The sequence below is a fragment of the Salvelinus alpinus genome, chromosome 20 (genome assembly GCF_045679555.1).
Source record: "Salvelinus alpinus chromosome 20, SLU_Salpinus.1, whole genome shotgun sequence".
In the NCBI taxonomy this organism is placed as follows: Eukaryota; Metazoa; Chordata; class Actinopteri; order Salmoniformes; family Salmonidae; genus Salvelinus; species Salvelinus alpinus.
Window position 1 is genome coordinate 47,716,734 of NC_092105.1, and position 24,910 is coordinate 47,741,643.

The window sequence follows — 24,910 nt, forward strand, 5'->3', positions numbered from 1 at the left end:
GGGACAGGAAGGTTGAAATATCAACAACGAACTCTGAACCAAATATACTAATTTGGGGACAGGTTATGGCAATTTAGCTCGCTAGCTTGCTGTTGCTAGCTAATTTATCCTGGGATATAAACATTGGGTTGTTATTTTACCTGAAATGCACAAGGACCTCTACTCTGACAATTAAACCACAGATAAAAAGGGTAAACCGAGTCCATTTCTAGTAATCGCTCCTCCTTCAGACTACTTCTTTGGACTTTCTATGGCAGTGGGCAACCATCTTTAAAAGTGCATTAACACAACCAACTGGAGTGTGGAACTCAGGTCATCTTTCAATCAATCACATGGGTGTATGGTCCTAAAAACAAATAATGAGATGGGAGAGGCGAGACTTACAGCAAGTCAAGAGTCACAAATAGAAACAAGTTCTATTTTAGCGCCTGGCTACGCAGACGCTCGTTGATGCACGTGAGCAGTGTGGGTGTAATGACTGAATAACATGTATGTGCACACGCGACGCGGGCAGTGTGGTCAGCACTGATCGCTCTGGTGCAGGTTTTCATCAAGGATCTCTCTGTACTTTGCTTCGTTCATCTTTCCCTCGATCCTGACTAGTCTCCCAGTCCCTGCCGCTGAAATACATTCCCACAGCATGATGCTGCCACCACAATGCTTCACCGTAGGGATGGTGCCAGGTTTCCTCCAGACGTGACGCTTGGCATTCAGGCCAAACAGTTCAATCTTGGTTTCATCAGACCAGAGAATCTTGTTTCTCATGGTCTAAGAGTCCTTCAGGTGCCTTTTGGCAAACTCCAAGCTGGCTGTCATGTGCCTTTTACTGAGGAGTGGCTTCCATCTGGCCACTAATTGGTGGAGGCCTGATTGGTTGAGTGCTGCAGAGATAGTTGTCCTTCTGGAAGGTTCTCCCATCTTTACAGAGGACCTCTAGAGCTCTGTCAGAGTGACCATCGGGTTCTTGGTCACCTCCTTGACCAAGGCCCCTTTCCACCGATTGCCAAGCGGCCAGCTCTAGGAAGAGCCTTGGTGATTCCAAACTTCTTCTATTTAAGAATGATGGAGGCCACTGTGTTCTTGGTGACCTTCAATGTTGCAGAAATGCTTTGGTACCCTTCCCCAGATCTGTGCCTCGACACAATCCTGTCTGAGCGCTACGGACAATTCCTTCGACCTTATGGCTTGGCTTTGTGTGTATATATACACACACATTTGTAAACATTTCTAAAAACCTGTTTTTGCTTTGTCATTATGGGGTATTGTGTGTAGATTGATGAGATGTATTATTAATTTATTTAATAAGGCTGTATCGTAACAAAATGTGGAAAAAAGGAAGGTCTGAATAATTTCTGAATGCACTGTAATTATCATGATAATATTGTATGGCTATGTCCCTGGCAATTCCCAGCCCTAGTAGATTTGCAAGAAATTAGCCAAGAGGGCCCCCACACTTTTTGCCACCACAGCTGAAAAAAATCCTTGAGTGATAATGTTTCCCCAACCATGTCTCCAGGGAACGCAACCCACCAAACACCTTTGCCCTCAAGCCAAAATAAATATGGTTCCAATTGTTATTGTAGTGTTGGCAGCCCTGGGATGTCCCATCACGGGGTTAAATGCCCCGCCTGAGAAAAAAGATATCTAGGGAAACTAAACTGAAGTTGTTTTCTGTCTCACCACCAATTGATCGCTCATGCGGTTTAAAAAAGCTACAACTTGTAACTTGAAATCCTCCTATTGAATAGAAAAAGGTAACTTACTAGAAAACACATTCAGTCAAACAAAAAACTAAAAGTTACATTTGCAAAGACCTACTCTCCCTAGCTTTACAACAACTGTAGGGGCAGCACTTTTTACAGAGGACTATAGCTAGAGAACGCACATTTGAACAAAGAACTCCGAGCCCTACTCACCATGCTTTGATGCAATTCATTTGGGGGGAACAGTTTCTGCTTTAACACTCTCTATGTGTCGAGTTATTATACATCCACTTTGAGTTCGGAGGGTTCATTTAAATATGATCAACGGTTGTAAACAAATTTGTGCACAAAATTTGAGAGAAATTTTCTGGGTTATTTTATTTCAGCTCATGAAATATGGGACCGACACTTGTCATGTTGTGTTTACAGTGGCAAGAAAAGTATGTGAACATTTTGGAATTACCAGAACTTCTGCATAAATTGGTCATAAAATTTGATCTGATCTTAATCGAAGTCACAACAATAAGCAAACAGTGTGCTTAAACTAATAACACACAAATTAATGTAAACTCAGCAAAAAAAGAAAACCTCCCCTCACTGTCAACTGCATTTATTTTCAGCAAACTTAACGTGTAAATATTTGTATGAACATAACAAGATTCAACAACTGAGGAAAAACTGAACAAGTTCCACAGAAATATGACTAACAGAAATAGAATAATGTGTCGCTGAACAAACGGGGGATCAAAATTAACAGTCAGTATCTGGTGTGGCCACCAGCTGCATTAAGTACTGCAGTGCATCTCCTCCTTATGGACTGCATCAGATTTGCCAGTGACGGTGGGTTTGTGCCCATAGACGACGTTGTTGCCGGTGATGTCCTGTCGTACAACAGGCCTACAAGCCCTCGGTCCAGCCTCTCTCAGCCTATTGCGGACAGTCTGAGCACTGATGGAGGGATTGTTCCTGGTGTAACTCGGGCAGTTGCTGTTGCCATCCTGTACCGCAGGTGTGATGTTCGGATGTACCGATCCTGTGCAGGTGTTGTTACACGTGGTCTGCCACTGCGAGGACGATCAGCTGTCACCTGTCTATCTGTAGCACTGTCTTAGACATCTCACAGTACGGACATTGCAATGTATTGCCCTGGCCACATCTGCAGTCCTCATGCAGTCCTCATTTGGTGTTTTTCAGAGTCAGTAGGCCTCTTTAGTGTCCTAAGTTTTCATAACAGTGACCTTAATTGTCTACAGTCTGTAAGCTGTTAGTGTCTTAACGACCGTTCCACAGGTGCATGTTCATTAATTGTTTATGGCTCATTGAACAAGCATGGGAAACTGTGTTAAAATCCTTTACAATGAAGATCAGTGAAGTTATTTGGATTTTTACAAATTATCTTTGAAAGACAGGGTCCTTTTTTGCTGAGTATATTTTTCTTGTCTATATTGAATACATAATTTAAAGATTCAAAGTGTAGGTTGGAAAAAGTATCTGAACCCCTAGGCTAATGACTTCTCCTAAAGCTAATTGGTGTCAGGAGTCAGCTAACCTGGAGTCCAATCAATGAGATGAGACTGGAGATGTTGGTTAGAGCTGCTCTATAAAAAAATCACACAAAATTTGAGTTGGCTATTCAAGCATTGTCTGATGTGAACCATGCCTCAAACAAAAGAGATGTCTGAAGAACTAAGATTTAGAATTGTTGACTTGCATAAAGCTGGAATGGGTTACAAAAAGTATCTCTAAAAGCCTTGATGTTCATCAGTCCACAGTAAAACAAATTGTCTATAAATGGAGTTCAGCACTGTTGCTACTCTCCCTAGGATTGGACGTCCTGCAAAGACAACTGCAAGAGAATGCTCAATGAGGTTAAGAAGAATCCTAGAGTGTCAGCTAAAGACTTCCCTGGAATATGCTAACATCTCTGTTGACGAGTCTACGATACGTAAAACACTAAACAAGAATGGTGTTCATGGGAGGACACCACGGAAGAAGCCACTGCTGTCCAAAATAAACATAGCTGAACGTCTGACTTGCAAAAGTGCACCTGGATGTTCCACAGCACTACTGGCAAAATATTCTGTGGACAGATTAAACTAAAGTGGAGTTGTTTGGAAGGAACATACAACACTATGTGTGTTGAAAAAAATGGCACAGCACACAAACATCAAAACCTCATCCCAACTGTAAAGTATGGTGGAAGGAGCATCAAGGTTTGGGGCTGCTTTGCTGCCTCAGGGCCTGGACAATTTGCTATCATTGACGGAAAAATGAATTCCCAAGTTTATCAAGACATTTTGCAGGAGAATGTAAGGCTATCTGTCTTCAATATCTGTCTTCAAATTGAAGCGCAACAGAAGTTGTGTGATGCAACCGGAGAACGACCCAAAACACAGAAGTAAATCAACAACAGAATGGTTTCAACAGAAGAAAATACGCCTTCTGGAGTGGCCCAGTCAGAGTCCTGACCTCAACCCGATTGAGATGCTGTGGCATGACCTCAAGAGAGTGGTTCACACCAGACATCCCAAGAAAGAGGAATGGTCCAAAATTCAACCTGACCGTTGTGCAGGTCTGATCCGCAACTAAAGCTCTAATCTGATAGTGGTAGTGGGGTGGTAGATGTCTAGTCTCCCTTATGGGTCTAATCTGATAGTGGTAGTGGGGTGGTAGATGTCTAGTCTCCCTTATGGCTCTAATCTGATAGTGGTAGTGGGGTGGTAGATGTCTAGTCTCCTTTATGGCTCTACTTTGATAGTGGTAGTGGTCCCGTGTGGCTCAGTTGGTAGAGCATGGCGCTTGCAACGCCAGGGTTGTGGGTTCAATTCCCACGGGGGGACCAGGATGAATATGTATGAACTTTCCAATGTGTAAGTCGCTCTGGATAAGAGCGTCTGCTAAATGACTTAAATGTAAATGTAAATGTAATGTAAATGTGGTAGATGTCTAGTCTCCCTTATTGCTCTAATCTGATAGTGGTAGTGGGGTGGTAGATGTCTAGTCTCCCTTATGGCTCTAATCTGATAGTGGTAGTGGGGTGGTAGATGTCTAGAATCCCTTATGGCTCTAATCTGATAGTGGTAGTGGGGTGGTAGATGTCTAGACTCCCTTATGGCTCTAATCTGATAGTGGTAGTGGGGTGGTAGATGTCTAGTCTCCCTTATGACTCTAATCTGATAGTGGTAGTGGGGCAGTAGATGTCTAGACTCCCTTATGGCTCTAATCTGATAGTGGTAGTGGGGTGGTAGATGTCTAGTCTCCCTTATGGGTCTAATCTGATAGTGGTAGTGGGGTGGTAGATGTCTAGTCTCCCTTATGGCTCTAATCTGATAGTGGTAGTGGGGTGGTAGATGTCTAGTCTCCTTTATAGCTCTAATCTGATAGTGGTAGTGGGGCAGTAGATGTCTAGTCTCCCTTATGGCTCTTATCTGATAGTGGTAGTGGGGTGGTAGATGTCTAGTCTCCCTTATGACTCTAATCTGATAGTGGTAGTGGGGCAGTAGATGGCTAGACTCCCTTATGGCTCTAATCTGATAGTGGTAGTCGTGTGGTAGATATCTAGACTCCCTTATGGCTCTAATCTGATAGTGGTAGTGGAGTGGAAGATGTTTAGTCTCCCTTATTGCTCTAATCTGATAGTGGTAGTGGGGTGGTAGATGTCTAGTCTCCCTTATGGCTCTAATCTGATAGTGGTAGTGGGGTGGTAGATGTCTAGTCTCCCTTATGGCTCTAATCTGATAGTGGTAGTGGGGTGGTAGATGTCTAGTCTCCCTTATGTCTCTAATCTGATAGTGGTAGTGGGGTAGTAGATGTCTATTCTCCCGTATGGCTCTAATCTGATAGTGGTAGTGGGGTGGTAGATGTCTAGACTCCCTTATGACTCTAATCTGATAGTGGTAGATGTCTAGTCTCCCTTATTGCTCTAATCTGATAGTGGTTGTGGGGTGGTAGATGTCTAGTCTACTTTATGGCTCTAATCTGATAGTGGTAGTTGGCTGGTAGATGTCTAGACTCCCTTATGGCTCTAATCTGATAGTGATAGTTGGGCAGTAGATGTCTAGACTCCCTTATGTCTCTAATCTGATAGTGGTAGTGGGGTGGTAGATGTCTAGTCTCCCTTATGGCTCTAATCTGATAGTGGTAGTGGGGTGGTAGATGTCTAGTCTCCTTTATAGCTCTAATCTGATAGTGGTAGTGGGGCAGTAGATGTCTAGTCTCCCTTATGGCTCTAATATGATAGTGGTAGTGGGGTGGTATATGTCTAGTCTCCCTTATGGCTCTTATCTGATAGTGGTAGTGGGGTGGTAGATGTCTAGTCTCCCTTATGACTCTAATCTGATAGTGGTAGTGGGGCAGTAGATGGCTAGACTCCCTTATGGCTCTAATCTGATAGTGGTTGTCGTGTGGTAGATGTCTAGACTCCCTTATGGCTCTAATCTGATCGTGATAGTGGGGTGGAAGATGTTTAGTCTCCCTTATGACTCTAATCTGATAGTGATAGTTGGGCAGTAGATGTCTAGACTCCCTTATGGCTCTAATCTGATAGTGGTAGTGGGGTGGTAGATGTCTAGTCTCCCTTCTAGCTCTAATCTGATAGTGGTAGTGGGGTGGTAGATGTCTAGTCTCCCTTATGACTCTAATCTGATAGTGGTAGTGGGGCAGTAGATGTCTAGACTCCCTTATGGCTCTAATCTGATAGTGGTAGTGGGGTGGTAGATGTCTAGTCTCCCTTATGGGTCTAATCTGATAGTGGTAGTGGGGCAGTAGATGGCTAGACTCCCTTATGGCTCTAATCTGATAGTGGTAGTGGGGTGGTAGATGGCTAGACTCCCTTATGGCTCTAATCTGATAGTGGTAGTCGTGTGGTAGATGTCTAGACTCCCTTATGGCTCTAATCTGATAGTGGTAGTGGGGCAGAAGATGTCTAGACTCCATTATGGCTCTAATCTGATAGTGGTAGTGGGGTGGTAGATGTCTAGTCTCCCTTATGGCTCTAATCTGATAGTGGTAGTGGGGTGGTAGATGTCTAGTCTCCTTTATGGCTCTACTTTGATAGTGGTAGTGGTCCCGTGTGGCTCAGTTGGTAGAGCATGGCGCTTGCAACGCCAGGGTTGTGGGTTCAATTCCCACGGGTGGACCAGGATGAATATGTATGAACTTTCCAATGTGTAAGTCGCTCTGGATAAGAGCGTCTGCTAAATGACTTAAATGTAATGTAAAGAAAACGTTTGGTTGAGGTTATGGCTGCCAAAGGATGGTCAACCAGTTATTAAAGGGTTCGCATACTTTTTGCACCCTGCACGGTGAATGTTTACACAGTGTGTTCAATAAAGACATGAAAACGTAGAATTGTTTGGGTGTTAGGTTTAGCAGACTGTCTATTGTTGTGACTTAGATGAAGATAAGATCACATTTTATGACCAATTTATGCAGAAATACAGGTCATTCAAAAGAGTTCATATACTTTGTCTTGCCATTGTACATGTTGTGTTCAGTGTAATTTTCTAAAAAAGTATAATTCAAGGAAAATGTTTAACACACTAAATTAGAAGTATGCATTAAGGTGTCTGTAATAGAATAAACGTGGCAAAAACAAATGTAGACATTAATAAATGCATTTGTTTAGCTTCCCAAATATTTTTTACAATGGTGGTGTAGTGCCAAGATGGAGGCGCGGTGGCTTCACAACAGCGCGGCCTGTCAGTCATCTAGTGTATATATAAATCATTGGCGATATCGGGGTGAGATCCAGATGTGTCAGATGTGTGACATCTGGATTCCAATTCTGAATCCAGATGTGTCTTTTAGACATAGTATATGATATTGGGATTACTCTGAATATGACACATGGACATTTCCCTATGGCCTCATTCAATATCCTGAGATATTGACTAATACTAACTGTACACATCGCATATGTGTTTTCTAAGAAAATTGCAGAGAAGCTTCTCTTGGCTGAGGTCCATATCCGGATCTTGATATGCTAGTTGATATGCTAAAAATAAGAACGTTTGAGCTATATTTCTGAGTTAGTAATGAACAGTAATTTACCCCATCAAGCAACACATAACCTCCCTAATAACAACACAACCCACACACACCCCCAACCCATAAATCTGAACATCTTCCGGTGGCTTTCACAATTCAGTGTCCCTTCCCTCTCAGATAAAAAATGTATCTGCTAAAATGTCACACTTACTCCTAGTTTACCAGAGTAGTAATTGTGGTGCACTGCTTCTTGCTCCAGACTTTTTTCTGACACCACGTTGTTGTTCAAACTAGTTGTTCTGTATATCTTCCTCTCACAGTGGCTGCAGTAGACAATTATGTTCTTGACAGAGTGCTCATCCATGGCCAAGCAGCATACAGTGTGGGCAAATACAGCTCAACCGTGCTGCCGTTGAAATATTTGTTTTGATCAAGGGAAAATAACGTCCATTTGAGGTACAATCTGCGATGGCCACATGATGTAAAAATCCACCAAAATATACAGTATTTATAACCATTGATTCTAGAAGAATATACCAGCTTAGTTAATAAATGTATAGAAGTTTGTTTTACTCCATTCTTTTCAAACAATGTATAGCTTAAAAACATGCAAAAACCTATCGTGTTTATCTCATGGATATGAAATATCTACATTGCAGATGAGCTGCAGGAAATCTATGACCTTGGACCACCAAAGGTATTTGCACTGGTGATAGACAATGCTGCGAACATGAAGGCTGCTTGGTCTAAAGTGGAGCAGTCCTACCCTCACATCACACCCATTGGCTGTGCTGCTCATGCATTGAATCTACTCCTCAAGGACATCATGGCACTGAAAACAATGGATACACTCTACAACAGAGTCAAGGAAATGGTTAGGTATGTGAAGGGTCATCAAGTTATAGCAGCAATCTACCTCACCAAGCGAGAAGAATAAGAACACCACATTGAAGCTGTCCAGCAACACCCGTTGGGGTGGAATTGTCATCATGTTTCACAGTCTCCTGGGGGGGGAAGGAGTCTCTCCAGGAAATGGCCATATCACAGCCTGCCGATATGGACAGCCCCATCAAGAGGATCCTCCTGGATGATGTATTTTAGGAGAGAGTGGTAAGCTGCCTGAAACTCCTGAAAACTATAGCAGGTGCCATTTCACAGACTCCGCTTGCAGATGTAAGTGAAGAAATCTACACTGCCCTGCCCACTTCACTCTTGCTCCAAGCAGAAGAAACTGCAGTTCTGAAATACATCAAAAAGCGTGAAGACTTCTGCCTGAAGCCCATACACGCTGCAGCGTACATGTTGTACCCCAAGTATGCTGGCAAGAGCATCCTGTTTGGTGCAGAGCTCAACAAGGCCTGTGGTGTCATCACTACCGTGTCTCGCCACCTTGGCCTGGATGAGGGCAAGGTTCTTAGCAGTCTGGCGAAGTACACTTCCAAGCAAGGGCTTTGGGATGGAGATGCAATATGGCAGTCGTGCCAACATATCTCATCAGCCACCTGGTGGAAGGGACTTTGTGGATCTGAGGCTCTTTCCCCTGTTGCCTCCATCATCCTCCAAATCCCACCAACATCAGCCGCCTCAGAGCGCAACTAGTCCTTGTTTGGGAAGACACATACCAAAGCACGCAACAGGCTGGCCAAGTGTTGAAAAATTGGTGGCCAACCAGGCAAATTTGAGGCTTTTTGAGCCTGACAACGAGCCATGCTCAACAAGGTTGGAAAGTGACAGTGAAGATGAGGCCACAGAGTCTGACGTTCAAGAGGTGGACATTGAGGAGGTCCAGGGAGAAGACATGGAAGCCTGAGAGGAAGACAACCAAAGCTTTAGTTTCTAGACTATCATTTTATAGATTATATTTTATGTTTCAAACGTTTTTGTGAGATGCGATGGATCATTGGGGATGATTCAATATTCCCTTTTGCTGATCAGTGAAATCATTCCATGTGAAGAGTCAACTCAATGTTCAATTCGTAACTAAATAGTTGTTTTTATTTCTATTGGAAGGATTTCATAATTTGCAATTATGTCTACTTATGATAAAGGTAAAATGTTTGTTTGTCTCCATATGATATGGTAAATATATCCAATGCAAAAACATTCAATTTAAATGGTATTAATATTAATTTGCATATATTTCTGTTAATACCCATATATTACCGTTAATTCCCATATATTCCTGTTAATTGCAGCGGAAAGTTTCCACCTCTGAATATTCCCCAAGAAGTGCAACCCTAGTTCCAACATCTAGAGGAAAGCCTTCGCAGAAGAGTACAAGCTGTTATAGCAACAAAGGGGGGACCAACTCCATATTAATGCCCAGGATTTTGGTATGAGATGTTTGACGAGTAGGTGTCCACATACTTTTGGTCATGTACAGTGCCTTGCAAAAGTATTGATCCCCTTGGCGTTTTCCCTATATGGTTGCATTACAACCTGTAATTTAAATTGATTTTTATTTGGATGTCATGGACATACACAAAATAGTAATAAAATTATTTGTTTCAAAAAAATAAAAAAAGTAAAAAGTAAACAGAAAAGTGGTGCGTGCATATGTATTCGCCCCCTTTGCTATAAAGCCCCTAAATAAGATCTGGTGCAACCAATTACCTTCAGAAGTAACAACTTTAAGCTGTACACTCCACAGAGCTGGGCTTTACGGAAGAGTGGCAAGAAAAAAGCCAATGCTTCAAGAAAAAAATAAGCAAACACGTTTGGTGTTCGCCAAAAGGCATGTGGGAGACTTCAAACATATGGAAGAAGATACTCTCGTCAGATGAGACTAAAATCTAGCTTTTTGGCCATCAAGGAAAACGCTATGTCTGGCTTAAACCCAACACACCTCTCATCACCCCGAGAACAGCATGGTGGTGGCAGCATCATGCTGTGGGGATGTTTTTCATAGGCAGGGACTGGGAAACTGGTCAGAATTGAATGAATGATGGATGGCACTAAATACAGGGAAATTATTGAGGGAAACCCGTTTGTCTTTCAGAGATTTGAGACTGGGATGGAGGTTCACCTTCCAGCAGGACAATGACCGTAAGCATACTACTAAAGCAACACGACTGGTTTACGGGGAAACATTTAAATGTCTTGGAATGGCCTAGTCAAAGCCCAGACCTCAATCCAATTGAGAATCTGTGGTATGACTTAAATATTGCTCTACATCAGCAGAACCCATCCAACTGGAAGCTGGAACAGTTTTGCCTTGAAAAATGGGCAAAAATCCCAGTGGCTGGATGTGCCAAGCTTATAGAGACATACCAAGAGACTTGCAGCTGTAATTTCTGTAAAAGGTGGCTCTACAAAGAATTGACTTGGGGGGTGAATAGTTATGCACACTCACTTTTTTGGTCTTATTTCTTGTTTGTTCAACAATAAAAAATATGTTGCATCTTCAAAGTGGTAGGCATGTTGTGTAAATCAAATTATACAAACCCCCCAAAAAAACGTTCAATTCCAGGTTGTAAGGCAACAAAATAGGAAAAATGCCAAAGGGGTGAATACTTTCGCAAGGCACTGTAGATATCTGATAAATGAAGCTAATTGATTGCACCCAAATTGGTAATTTTTATTTATAGTATTCACATAATATTTCAATAAATATAGTACATAATACAAACCCCCCAAAAAATCTGCCTCGTGATTTGTTGGTAGAGCTGTCTATCTGAAGAGAACCCACTCCGGAACTATTTTTTCACTAACCAGAGTTGACAAAAGAGTCAGTCATTGAAACCAGACCCTGTTGCCTACTGTTGGATTTTTGAGACCGAAGACTTGTTTGCCCGAAGACTTGTTTGCTACAACACCTTGCTGAAACAACTTTGTAAAGAGTTAACCGCACTCATCTTTTTGAATGCCTGGTCATCCAGTCAACAGTCAGCTGTTCATGCCACAACACAAAATTCAAAAAATGGCTAGTTTTGCTTCCTCTCATCTCTTTTATAAATAGGCTGTTAGTAAAAGCAACCCTGGTTTACATCTTTGTTGACATTAATATGAAGTTGACAAAAACATTACCTGCCAGCCCTAGCTTTTGTTTAAGAACATTTTGCCTAATGAACACAACCCAGGGGTGTGGAGAATATGTTTTGTGGCAGCTGAAGTGGCAAAGGCCACAACCATCTTGGACATGTCAACAGATGTTAGGAGCCTAATTCTAACCCCAGAACCACCCTTTCTCTCAAGTCAACCCTTATTATATCAGTATTCATAGCTGCAGTTGAGGAACAGACTTGAGTTATTGTATAACGTCAACAAGGTGGTATCAGCTATCAGATAACCTGAGACTGACCATCCCAACATGTCTTCGAAAGTCCACGGAGCAGTTTCACGGTTTCAAAAACATGTAAAATGTTTCACGATGAGCTTTAACGGACTCTTGGAGTGTCATAATAGTTGCTTGACGCTATCAAATTACAGACTGTGGCTTTTAAAGGTTTAATTATTACCGATGCGTCTACTGATGAGGAGGATTTTGTTTGTCTCAATGGCTCTGACCCCTGCATATGACAGGTGGAAGTCCTATTTGCAGTGATTTTTTTAATGCATCATCTAATTCAGCCATTAAATGTGCTGGCAGGGTATCCCCTTACAGCTGTTGTCCCCCTCTGCTTCAACACAGCCTGCAGGTACAGCCGCACCGGGAGCAGAGAAAGCATCACATGACAAAGAGGATTCCTCATTCCTGTCCCAACCTAGGAGACATGCCCATTTAAAGCTCTCATTTCCGACCAGAGCCAAAGACGTACAGGATTCATCAAACTGTCCTCCATGAAGGCACCGTAAGTTCCAAGACATTATCGCTAACATGGTATGTTCAACTGGAATGTGAGTGTTTCTGAAGTATTTGCTGCCAAGCAGAGGCATCAGGTCCATTTTTAGAGTCTTTGGCATGACTGTGCTGTTAAGTTAATGTGAAGGCAACCACAGCGATGGCCATCAATCAAATATTCATGTAGACTTCTCAATTTCCTCCCTGCTCTCCATCTGACAGCTGCACAATCCACTGGACAGAACTTTGACTAAATTAAATATAGGGCTGCAGTGAGGTTCAGAGATAAATAATTTAGTATCAGAATAGGTGTGTCCCATTCTGAAATTCTTCTTTCTCAAGACGAGTGTGCCCTGCTTGTCTTTAGCACACTCAAGAGTCCCCATCCCAATCTCCGGATAGATAAGAAGCAACACTGGACAAAAAGCTAAGGAATTTGAGTTCTGAGGGCAGACTTTGGACTTGAGAAAGCCCCTGTCAACAGACCAAAGCCATTCTGTTCACATCAAAGTGGAAGTTCAGATGAATGGTATTGGCTTCTTTGCAGTCTGACCTGATTATTGACATTCAATAGGTCTCAGTGACAACTACATTTTTATTGGGGTGTGTGATGTCAATCACCCAACAGTGTGTTAGCTGGTGATATTGGTTCTTTGTGTGATTAATCAAATTGTGTAAATGTTCCTTACAAGCCAGAATGTTGAATAAAAAGACATTACATTTAAACTTACTCTACCAGTTGTGTGTGCAGTTGGTTCTTCTGCCGCTTTAAGACAAAAATATCCACAGGAGATTGTTTACCCAGCTTTTTAGAGAGCCGGTAGGTATATGGTTCTGTCGGCTTATATTTTCAATTTACTGACACACACTGCGTAAACACTAGCACAATATGTAAACAATAGCCGAGCGTAACTGAACCACAGACCGAACGTTGCTTGCATTCAGCTGGCAGTGGCAAACCTACCGGATCTCTATAAAGTCAGCTAAACAATACTTTCCTGTGGATATTTTGTCCAAAACTGCAAATAAAACCGGTAAAGTTCAATTGTAATTTTATTCAACATTTCGGTTTGTAAGGAACATTTACATGATTTTGCACTTCAAAGTGTCAGGATGTATATACCAATTAATTGTGTACCACAGCCTGATTATTCAGACAACATGGGACAATGTTATGAAACACTTTCACTGCGCGACTAACACAGAACCTACTAAAAAGTTCAAAACAATTCACAAAATAGCAATAGAAACAAATTGTATCATTACTTTGACCAATATGTTTGCCTAAGAGCGTATGAAATGAAATATATAAATCATTTAAAGTCAATTTACACAAACTGAACACATTTTCCTGAAAAAAAGTGCAGGGATGGTCAAATGAAATCAAACATAGCCCCTTAGGTTGTTGAGGAATAAGTAGGCCTACACCTACAACAATTTTCTCCACTGATGTAAGACAGCGCATACAATAAATCTTGACAAAGAAAGTCACCCACAGTCCACACTCAGAAACATGACATGCGCATCCCAGACACAGGCAATGTTTCCAATAGCTGAAACGGGTAATATTATAGCAGTTTCTTTAGGAAACAACATTTCCCAATTAGCTGTACAAAACGTAATTAATTTACCATACATACTGGAATGACAGACAACTCCCACTTTGCATTAGCCTGTGTCATCATTGTAAGCAACGTTACAACTTCACAATGTAAAACCTTTAAATTTAGGCCTAAGTGTATTGTAGTTCAACATTTCACCGTTTTATAAGTAGTGTCCAAGGTGTACATACGTTTTTACATTATAACGGTTCGAGAGCTAAAGATACATGCATTGATGTCTACAACTTGTTGTAACGTTAAACAGTTAAGTATCCATGTTTTTCGAAATGTTGCGCTTACCTGGCCATTGCGATGCTGCGGGGGTCAGAAGAACCAGGACAGAGCAAACTAGTGTCTCCAACCATGAGGAACACCTGCAACGAGGTAGCGCATTGTGCATTAAATTAAGATTTTTATTGGATTTCTATACATCCCCCAAGAACGTAAATGAATGCAAAATACCTCATTTTCATCTTTGTTTTGGTGGTGACCAAGTTGAAAGGCTACACGATTTCTTGCCAAATAAATTCAAAACTTTTTCCCAGTTTCCCCGGTCCACCACGACTGCCAAGCCGTGAACAGCTGATGCGCGGCTCTCTGCTAGTTACAGAGATAAATTGTGGGAGAGACCAGTGTCCCACATAATCTGACAAAGGGGAATCCTTCTGGGTCCTAAAGAGTTCCGCTGTTTTTTCACTGCATGGTGCGTTTGTAATATAATTATATATTTTTTGCGCAGCATTGTTTACACCAATCTTAGATTTGCCTGTAAATGTCAATTTCAAGGTGAAAGAAGAAGTAGCCTAATTTGTGGTCAAACTGGCATTGTAGTTCGCATTCCAATGATAAGGCCTACCTTTTATGTCCCTATTACATTTTGTGTGTACATTTTGATAAAACACAATTTAACAGTTTAATCACATACATCTACGTTCGAACAAAACTAAACCATGTTAAAAATGTTATGTTTTCATTCAAATAACCTATTTTGGCATATGGGTTGTTCCATGTCATTTCAGCAAGGCATGACACCCATAATCTCAGATTGTTCTAAAATAATTGATATTGTTAGAAAAATATAAGATTAGCATTCCTGCAACATTATTTTGTAGAAATGTAATTACAGTGAAATTGAAATGTATTTTTATTTGGATTTCATGTAATGCACATACACAAAATAGTCCAAATTGGTGAAGTGAAATGAAAAAAATTCTAAAAAATATAAAATAGAAAAGTGGTGTGTGCATATGTTTTCACCCCCTTTGCTATGAAGCGCCTAAATAAGATCTGGTGCAACCAATTACCTTCAGAAGTCACATAATTAATCAAATAAAGTCCACCTGTGTGCAATCTAAGTGTCACATGATCTCAGTATATATGCACCTGTTCTGAAAGACCCCAGAGTCTGCAACACCACTAAGCAAGCGGCACCACCAAGCAAGCAGCACCACGAAGACCAATGAGCTCTCCAAACAGGTCAGGGACAAAGTTGTGGAGAAGTACAGATCAGGGTTGGGTTCTAAAAAAAAAATCTGAAACTTTGAACATCCCACGGAGCACCATTAAATCCTTTATTAAAAAATGGAAAGAATATGGCACCACGACAAACCTGCCAAAAGAGAGCCGCCCACCAAAACTCACGGACCAGGCAACCAGGCATTAATCAGAGAGGCAACAAAGAGAACAAAGATAACCCTGAAGGAGCTGCAAAGCTCCACAGCGGAGACTGGAGTATCTGTCCATAGGACCACTTTAAGCCGTACACTCCACAGAGCTGGGCTTTACGAAAGAGCGACCAGAAAAAAACATTGCTTAAAGAAAAAAACACGTTTGGTGTTCGCCAAAAGGCATGTGGGAGACTCCCCAAACATATGGAGGAAGATACTCTCATCAGATGAGACTAAAATTGAGCTTTTTGGCCATCAAGGAAAAACACTATGTCTGGCACAAACCCAACACACCTCTCATCACCCTGAGAACCTTATCCCCACAGTGAAGCATGGTGGCAGCATCATGCTGTGTGGATGTTTTTCATCGGCAGGGACTGGGAAACTGGTCAGAATTGAATGAATGATGGATGGCACTAAATACAGGGAAATTATTGAGGGAAACCTGTTTGTCTTTCAGAGATTTGAGACTGGGATGGAGGTTCACCTTCCAGCAGGACAATGACCATAAGCATACTGCTAAAACAACACGACTGGTTTACGGGGAAACATTTAAATGTCTTGGAATGGCCTAGTCAAAGCCCAGACCTCAATCCAATTGAGAATCTGTGGTATGACTTAAATATTGCTCTACACCAGCGGAACCCATCCAACTTGAAGGAGCTGGAACAGTTTTGCCTTGAAAAATTGGCAAAAATCCCAGCGGCTAGATGTGCCAAGCTTATAGAGTAATTTCTGTAATTTCTGCAAAAATTGGCTCTACAAAGTATTGACTTTGGGGGTGAATAGTTATGCACATTCAAGTTCAGTTTTTTGGTCTTATTTCTTGTTTGTTTCACAATAAAACAAATATTTTGCATCTTCAAAGTGTTTAAAGCATGTTGTGTAAATCAAATGATACAAACCTCCCAAAAAATCTATTCAATTCCAGGTTGTAAGGCAACAAAATAGGAAAAATACCAAGGGGGTGAATACTTTCACAAGGCACTGTAGATCTGTGATAAATTAAGTTAATTGATTACACCCAAATTTGTATTTTTTTATGTATACTATTCACATAATATTCAATAAATATAGTACGTAACCAATTTGGACCAAACTTTTTTTTCTAACAATGAGTAAGACATGATGAATCCAAATAAATTACCAAAAGACCCCCTCAGACCCAATGCACCCCACTCCAATCCCACCCTAACAACGAGTATACAGTATCAGTTCTGTGTCTGACAAGTAGAATGGAGCTGCAAGTTGGAGTATTGTTTCTTCATCCTATGTAATGTATTCTCTGTGAATTTGGTTGTTTTTTCACCCTGTTCAGGGAAATTAGTAATTGAAGTTATGGTTTATGTTCCCTCCTACATCCTGATATGACCAGGTGTTGACCACAAGATTGTGGTGTTCCTACTTTTATGTGATTTTTTAATGGAGAGAGGTTTCCTTACCATGTATGCACAAGGTCTAACAAACACCCCTGGTTTGGTTTTGCTTACCTGGACACTGTTTCAAATGCTTAAAAAGTTATAATTTGAAACCGTGGACAAGAAAACCAATGCATGGATTGACGCAGCGGTCTAAGGCACTGCATCTCAGTGCTTGAGGCATCACTACAGACACCCTGGTTCGAATCCAGGCTGTATTCCAACCGGCCGTGATTGGGAGTCCCATAGGGCGGTGCACAATTGGCCCAGCATCGTCCGGGTTTGGCCGGTGTCGGCCGTCATTGTAAATAATAATTTTTTCTTAACTAACTTGCATAGTTAAATAAAGGTTCCATTTAAAAAAGTGTTTAAATACCTTGTCATTTTGCAATTTGGGTGAATTATCCCTTCACTCTAACATTGAGGTGGGGGGGATTCTTTAAAAAATATATCATCTAGAACAGTACCATCTAGTGGTCAGAACGTGGTAATATCATAATGTAGGATAGGACATAAACCTAACAACTTCAATTACTAATTTCTCTGAAAAGGGGGGGGGGGGAAACACCAAATTCACTGAGAATACATTACATAAAATGAAGAAACAATACTCAGAGACACAAACTCCATACTACTTGTTAGACATTGAGAACTGATACTATACACTCATTGTTGGGGTAGGATTGGTGTGGAGGTCCATGGGAGACTTTTGACCATTTCTTTGGATTCCTCATGTCTGACACATTGTTAGAAAAAATTTGCTATAATTTAAAGAGGCCAATTTGCATGCGATAATTTAGCATCATTTCTCAGAGATGAAATTATACTTCAACAAAATAACATTGCAAGAACGCTAATCTTATCTGTTTATAACAACAGAAACCATTTCAGAACAATCTGAGATGGTGGGTGCCCAAATCCTCTTTCTTGTGCTTTTTGATGTGGAACAACCCACGTCCTACTCATGTTTGTCTGACTTCTACAGTGGCGACCCGTCATCCAGGGCAGGTAGGACCCCAAAAAATGTGTTGCCTGTTTTGCATGTTATTTTGGCATTCATACATGTCACATATCAGTTTGTAAACAATGTGAAGATCATTGAGGAAATAAAGCCCCATACAACATGGTCTCTTTTTTTGCGTAAGGCAGCTCCAAAATCCAGGGGTTTCAGCCGAGATTTCTGTGGTGATGGGGCAGCCAGCGTAAATACGGTTGGTAATGTTCTGTAGTTGCGCCGTGATTGGCTCAGTGTTATGTCACTCATGGGGGACACTACGTCGCCGGAAAATCTACGTGGAGAGCTCGAAAATTCAAGTCCCTTGGGTGATGCCATAGATTTACACTAGAAGTGCCCATCCAAGCAGGCTCAAGGTCATTGGCCACAGATAAAATGCGTCAAATCACGTTATATCTACTGTAGTTTTGATTGGACTGATCATGTCAACATCCTACATTCAAAATCTTAGCTAGCGAGCTAGAAAAGCAGTCATCATGAATCAAGTTGACAATCTGCTGGCAAATCCTTTTCAGTCATACGAAGAGAAATTATAGAGAAAACGTATTGGTGCTCATCGGCCATTGGACATCAACATTACACAACAAGTTGGAAATCGCAAAGGAATGAGTGGCTAACTGCAAGCATTGCAAAGCAATCACTAGCCTGATATTCAGTGGAGTGGGTGTGTGGTCCAAGTCTGGGTTTAAAGGTCTCTTTTCCAAGCTTAAAAGGATTAACATTCACATGCCACACCATGGGCCAGAAAACATTTTTATACATTCGCCATGCAGTCAATCCAGCATGATTTATGCCGCGTTCAAAACAACTGCAAACTCGGAACTGGGAAATCTCAGGCTTCCGTAAGTTTAAGACAATGGGGAACTCTGGAAAAAAACGAGTTCCGACTGGGAAAATACGTTCTGAACAGTCATCCAACTCGGAATTCCAAGTCGGGAACTCGGGCCTCTTTCTAGAGCTCTGACCTGAAGATCACTGACGTGATGATTCAATCCTGTTTTTTTCAGAGTTCCAAGTTGTCGTGAAAGCATCATAAATCCAGAGAATGCCAGACTTTGATGACAAAGTTTGATGCCAAAATTTACCCACAAGAAGGACCACCGTGCCACCTTCCTGTTCAAGTGAGCATAGCACAACAAGGTGAGTCCAAAAATCATCTTCTATGCTGCTGCATAAATTACGTAATATGACAGGGAGATATGTATACTGTATCTAAGAAAGTAATACTAAGTGTATGTTGTGTAGTAAGCTGTCAGTAGCCCATGTGCCTCACCCTAATAAATTTGGTCCCTTTACCCCTCATAACTTAGACTACTCTTCTGACTTGTATATAGAGTGGCTATCTCCTGAATCCACTCTTAAAGATCTGAAGATCTTTTATATCAATAGCAGTCCATCATTAATTATTCTTTACCTTCTATCAGTCTCATCTGAACATCTTAAAATTCTTGGTTATCTGCGCAAACCTTAGCATAAATTATGAATCAGCAATATACAAATTGGCTTAATTATTTATTTACTAACTAACTAATCATAGAAATACATAAACAAACAATAGATATTGGTTACTAACAATGATAGGAAAGTCCCTAGTGGGCTAAGCCAATATGACAGCTTGGTAGACAAAAAGAAAGGAGTGGGACTGAGAAAGAGTGGGAAAGACAAATGGATTCATTACACACAGTCTATAATTATATTAATTGAAATGGTAATCCTTTGCCCATGAACGGCCGCTCATTCTGTCAGGTTTTGGCCAGGACTATTCTGGTATTGGTCACTAGATGTCCCCATTGCGCCTTTTTGAACCTTTTGTTTTTTTTCCCTTCTAGTTATTGTTTTCACCTGTGCCTCATTTCCTTGTAGGTATTTAAACCATTAGTGTCCCTCAGTTCTTTGCTCTGTGTTTGTATGTTAGCACCCAGCCCCAGCCATGCTGTGAACATATATTTCTCTTGTTGGATTTTCCAGAGGTACTCTGGTTTTGTTCTTGTTTATTTTTGATTAGTCTGTTGAGGTTTGTTTTTTCCTTGCTGTTCTTACCACTTTGTGGATTTTCTTTGTATTTTGGAGGATATCCATTTTTTCTCTTGGCTTTACTTTTGACGTTGTGGATTTATATTTTTGCCTGAAGATCTTTTACCTTGATTAAACCACCGTCTCTAGTACTGCTGTGTTTGCCTCATCTTCTGGGTTCTGCCGACTATTAGTGACTGTTTCTCACACCGGGTCCTGACACATTCGAAAAGAAATTGCAATTCATATTTACGCCCTGATGTCTTTGTTGTCTTCTCTGTTTTTCTCCGGTCTGTCTGCTGGAGAGGTCAGAGTCTCTCTGGTTAACTTTCATTGAAGTCACAAAGTCTTTCGTGGTTCGAATGGCTACTTCAGAGTACCATTCAGAAATGTTCTCATAGAACAGATGCTTCGGCGGTTGTCTGTATTCTCGTTCTAGACTTACGTGATTTCTAGCTGCAGACTAGTAATCATATGTCTAAGATTTGCTCTTATTCTGTAGGGATTGATAGTCTCAGAGTTTAACCATTTCCATCCGTGTAGCCAATGCTCCATGTGGTATAGTCCTGTCCTTATAGTTTAAACCACTTCACACACCAGCGTCACCCGGAATGTTTTGGTCTCAGAAATTCAAACATTTGCAACCTCAGCTCATTCTGGAGTTTGCTTAGTCTGATGTGAATTTCACCAAGAGTGGGTTTTATACGTAACAGTAGATAAGGGCGGTCCATGACGCCTAATGTGATGTCAGGGCTCACGGGGGTGTGGCCACTGACTAGTTAATCTTTATATGAAAATCCATACTCTCATTTAGCCTTTTCAATACGAGAAAGAAAAGGTCTCGCTACCAGTGGCGCACGCATGACCAAATCTAAGGACATCTGGCTATCCACTGACGCGATGTGATCATTCTCGCTCATTTTTCAGAATAAAAGCTTGAAACTATGTCTAAAGACTGTTCACACCCCGTGGAAGCCATAGGGAAAGGAATCTGGTTGATATCCCTTTAAATGGAGGATAGGCTTGCAATGGAACAGAGTAGTTTCAGAAAAACAGCACTTCCTGGTTGGATTTTCCTCAGGTTTTCGCCTGCAATATCAGTTATGTTATACTCACAGACAATATTTTGACAGTTTTGGAAACTTTAGAGTGTTTTCTATCCTAATCTGCCATTATATTATATGCATATTCTAGCTTCTGGGCCTGAGAAATAGGCAGTTTACTTTGGGAACGTTTTTTATCCAAACATCAAAATACTGCCCCCTAGCTTCAAGAGGTTATTAATATCACATGACATATTTTCAAAATAGTTTGTTTAATCACATACTTTTCACAATATTTAAATGTAAACCTGAGATACCGTTATGTGTTTCCTGTTCTGCATGAGATCATCAAATGAAAACAACTCATCATAACTGTCCCTTAAGTGTCCACAGACTATTACCATATTCTCAAAAGTAGCAATATTGTTTAATTCTCCCATTTTGGGGATTAGGAGTTTGGCCAAGTCTCTGTTCTGGGAAACTCTCTCCCTCAATACTGCATGGTGGTTTCTGCCCGGTATTTACGATCAGAGGTAATAAACCTGGGTTAGGAGAGTGAGAAAGGGGGGGAGCCATGATCTACACCGAGGAAGGGCCACGTCACAACAGTTTCGGTTACACACTAATATATAACTCTCAAGAAGACTACATGTCGATTGTTTTGCTCTAGGATTCCCACAGCTATCACAACTCAGGATAAGACCCAGAAAGTTCGAATAACAGACATATATTTATACAACAGGGGGCAGGCAAACGACAGGTCAGGGGTAGGCAGAGGTCAGTAATCCAGGGCAGTATCAAAAGGTACAGAACGGCAGGCAGGTTCAGGGTTAGGGCAGGCAGAATCATCAAAACCGGGATAACTAGAAAACAGGGGCTCAAGAAAACAGGAATATGAAAAACACGCTGGTAGGCTTGACGAGACTAGACAAACTGGCAACAGACAAACAGAACACAGGTATGAATGCACAGGGGATAATAGGGAAGATGAGCGACACCTGAAGGGGGGTGGAGACAAGCACAAAGACAGGTGAAACAGACCAGAGTGTGACAGTAACCCCCCCTAAGGACGCCACCTGGTTGACGCATACCTGGTTGACCGGGATTCCGGCGGTGGAACTCAGCGATGAGGGCTGTGTTCAGGATATCCCTAGTAGGGACCGGGGCAACAGAAGACGAACAGCAGAGGGGCTAAGAATCTTGGAGATGGCCCCGGTCGGAGACCATGTCCACCGGAAGTCCATAGATCCAGAAGACGTGCTGCACCATGAGCTGGGACGTCTGCTTGGCTGAGGATAGCTTGGGAAGAGGAATGAAATGGCAGCTTTAGAAAACTGGTCCACCATTGTAAGGATAACAGTGTTGCCATCAGATGGGGGGAGACCAGTGACAAAGTCCAGGGACATATGTGACCAGAGACAGTGAGGGACAGGAAGTGGTTGAAGGAGGCCAGCCGGAGCTTGCCGAGGAGTCTTATTCTGAGCACGGCGACGAACCCGGGTGGTAGGCAAGCCTGTAGGAGTGAGCGGACAGCGTCTGGAACAAACATCTGGACTGTGTCTGGACACCCACCCGGGTTTTGGCTGGGAACGATGTGCCTCACGGACCTGGTTCTCTATTCCCGACATAAGGAAGGAAGGATGGTCTCAGGACCTGAGGGTGTTGCCGAGGGGCTAAAGCGGCGTGAAAGCTCATCCGGCTTGACATTTTTGGACCCCAGGCGGTAGGAGAGGGAGAAGTTGAACCGGGTGAAAAGCAGGGCCCACCAAGCTTGCCTGGAATTGAGACGCTTGGCAGTGTGGTGATATTCCAGGTTCTTGTGATCCGTCCACACAATGAAAGGCTGTTCCGCCCCCTCCAACCAGTGCCTCCACTCCTCCAATGCCATCTTCACCATGAGAAGCGGACGATTTCCCACATCGTAATTCTTCTCCGTGGCGTTAAGACGATGGGAGAAGAAGGCGCGGGGATGCAGCTTAAGGTCCAGGGCAGAATGCTAGGACAGAACAGCCCCCACTCTGACATCCGAAGCATTGGACTCCACCACGAACTGACGGGACGGGACGGGTCAGGATGGACTAATATGGGAGCTGTGGTGAAGCGGTGCTTGAGGTCCAGGAACATCCGGTCAGCAGCTAGGGACCACGTAAACGGAACCTTGGGAGAGGTGAGTGCAGAAAGGGGGGAAGAAAGGGTGCTGTAACCCCGGATAAAGTGGCGATAGAAATGTGCAAATCCCTGCACTCTGGACATATGGGGCCAATCCACCACCGCTCTCACCTTTCCGGGATCCATCTGCAAGTTACCGGCAGCGATGATGTAACCAAGGAAGGAGATGTTGGAGCGATGTAATTCGCACTTTTCCGCTTTCACAAAAAGCTGGTTCTCCAGGAGGTGCTGTTATTGGGCTTAGCGGGATAAAAAAGGATGTCGTCAAGGTAGACGAACACAAACCGGTTCAACATGTCGCAGAGAACGCTGCTAACCAGGGCCTGGAACACAGCTGGAGCATTGGTCAGACCAAAATCGCATAACAAGATATTCGTAGTGTCCACTGCCTGTGTTGCACTCGTCCCCTTCCCGTATCTACACCAGATGGTAGGCGTTCCGCAGGTCCAACTTGGAGAAAATGGTGGCCCGCTGGAGTGGCTCAAAGGCCGAGGCGATGAGTGGTAGCGGTTACTGGTTCTTAACCGTGATGTCATTGAGGCCCCAGTAGTCGATGCACAGGCGCAGGGTTCTTCTTCGTGGAGAAGAGGGACAAAACCCTGCGCCCGTGCATCGACTACCGGGGCCTCAGTGACCATCATATTTGAAATGCAAGAGACAGACCATAATGTATTATTCCAGCCCAGGTGCAATATACATTTTGGCCACTAGATGACAGCAGTGTATGTGCTACGTTTCAGACTGATCCAATAAAACCATTGCATTTCTGTTCGAAATGTTGTATCAAGACTGCCCAAATATGCCTAATTTGTTTATTAATAACGTTTCATGTTCAAAATTGTGCACTCTCCTCAAACAATAGCATTGTATTCTTTCACTGTATTAGCTACTGTATATTGGAAAGTGCAGTTAGATTAACAAGAAGTTAAGCTTTCTGACAATATCAGATATTTCTATGTCCTGGGAAATTTTCTTGTTACTTACAACCTCATGCTAATTGCATTAGCCTACGTTAGCTCAACCGTCCCATGGAAGGGATACCGATCCCGAAGAAGTTTTAAATTGTTCTAATATAATTTCCTGCTTTGTCAGAAGATTCAGGAGCAGAGCTGAAAGACATGAAGGGGTTTACAGTCTTTTAAAAATAAACATTTAATAAACACAAAAAGAACAGCAATTTTCTCCATGCAATAGTGATGTTTTTACTGTCATTGCTCTGAGAACAATGCCTGGTCTGCCCTCCAGTTTCTGAAACATGTATACATGTTTTAGAGTAAACTTAATTATTTTCAAAGTATTTGAAGACCAGGAGGAATCATGAAAGCCCAACACAGATCTATCTCTGTTATAATTTTTTTTTCATTTTTTTTTTTTCACCTTTATTTAACTAGGTAGGCTAGTTGAGAACAAGCTCTCGTTTAGTTGTTGAAAATGTTGCTCTTGTAGGTCTTTGGTTGGGTAGACAGTGAATTGGAGAATTGAGCATTTTAGAAACCCTGTTTATTACTGAAAC

The 24,910-nt window shown here is 42.1% G+C and overlaps 1 protein-coding gene across 1 annotated transcript in view; it reads right to left on the reverse strand.

Annotated features, from left to right (window-relative positions):
- The window catches only part of LOC139547023 (collagen alpha-1(XVIII) chain-like), a 159,509-nt gene extending 144,794 nt beyond the window's left edge, over window positions 1-14,715 (reverse strand). The window contains exons 1-2 of the mRNA XM_071356068.1: window positions 14,535-14,715; window positions 14,373-14,446 (exon numbers count right to left, since the gene is read on the reverse strand). Of these exons, the coding sequence (XP_071212169.1) occupies window positions 14,373-14,446; window positions 14,535-14,545 (85 nt within the window). The 5' untranslated portion in view covers window positions 14,546-14,715. The remainder of the gene's footprint in view (window positions 1-14,372; window positions 14,447-14,534) is intronic.
- Between the last annotated feature and the right edge of the window lie 10,195 nt (window positions 14,716-24,910).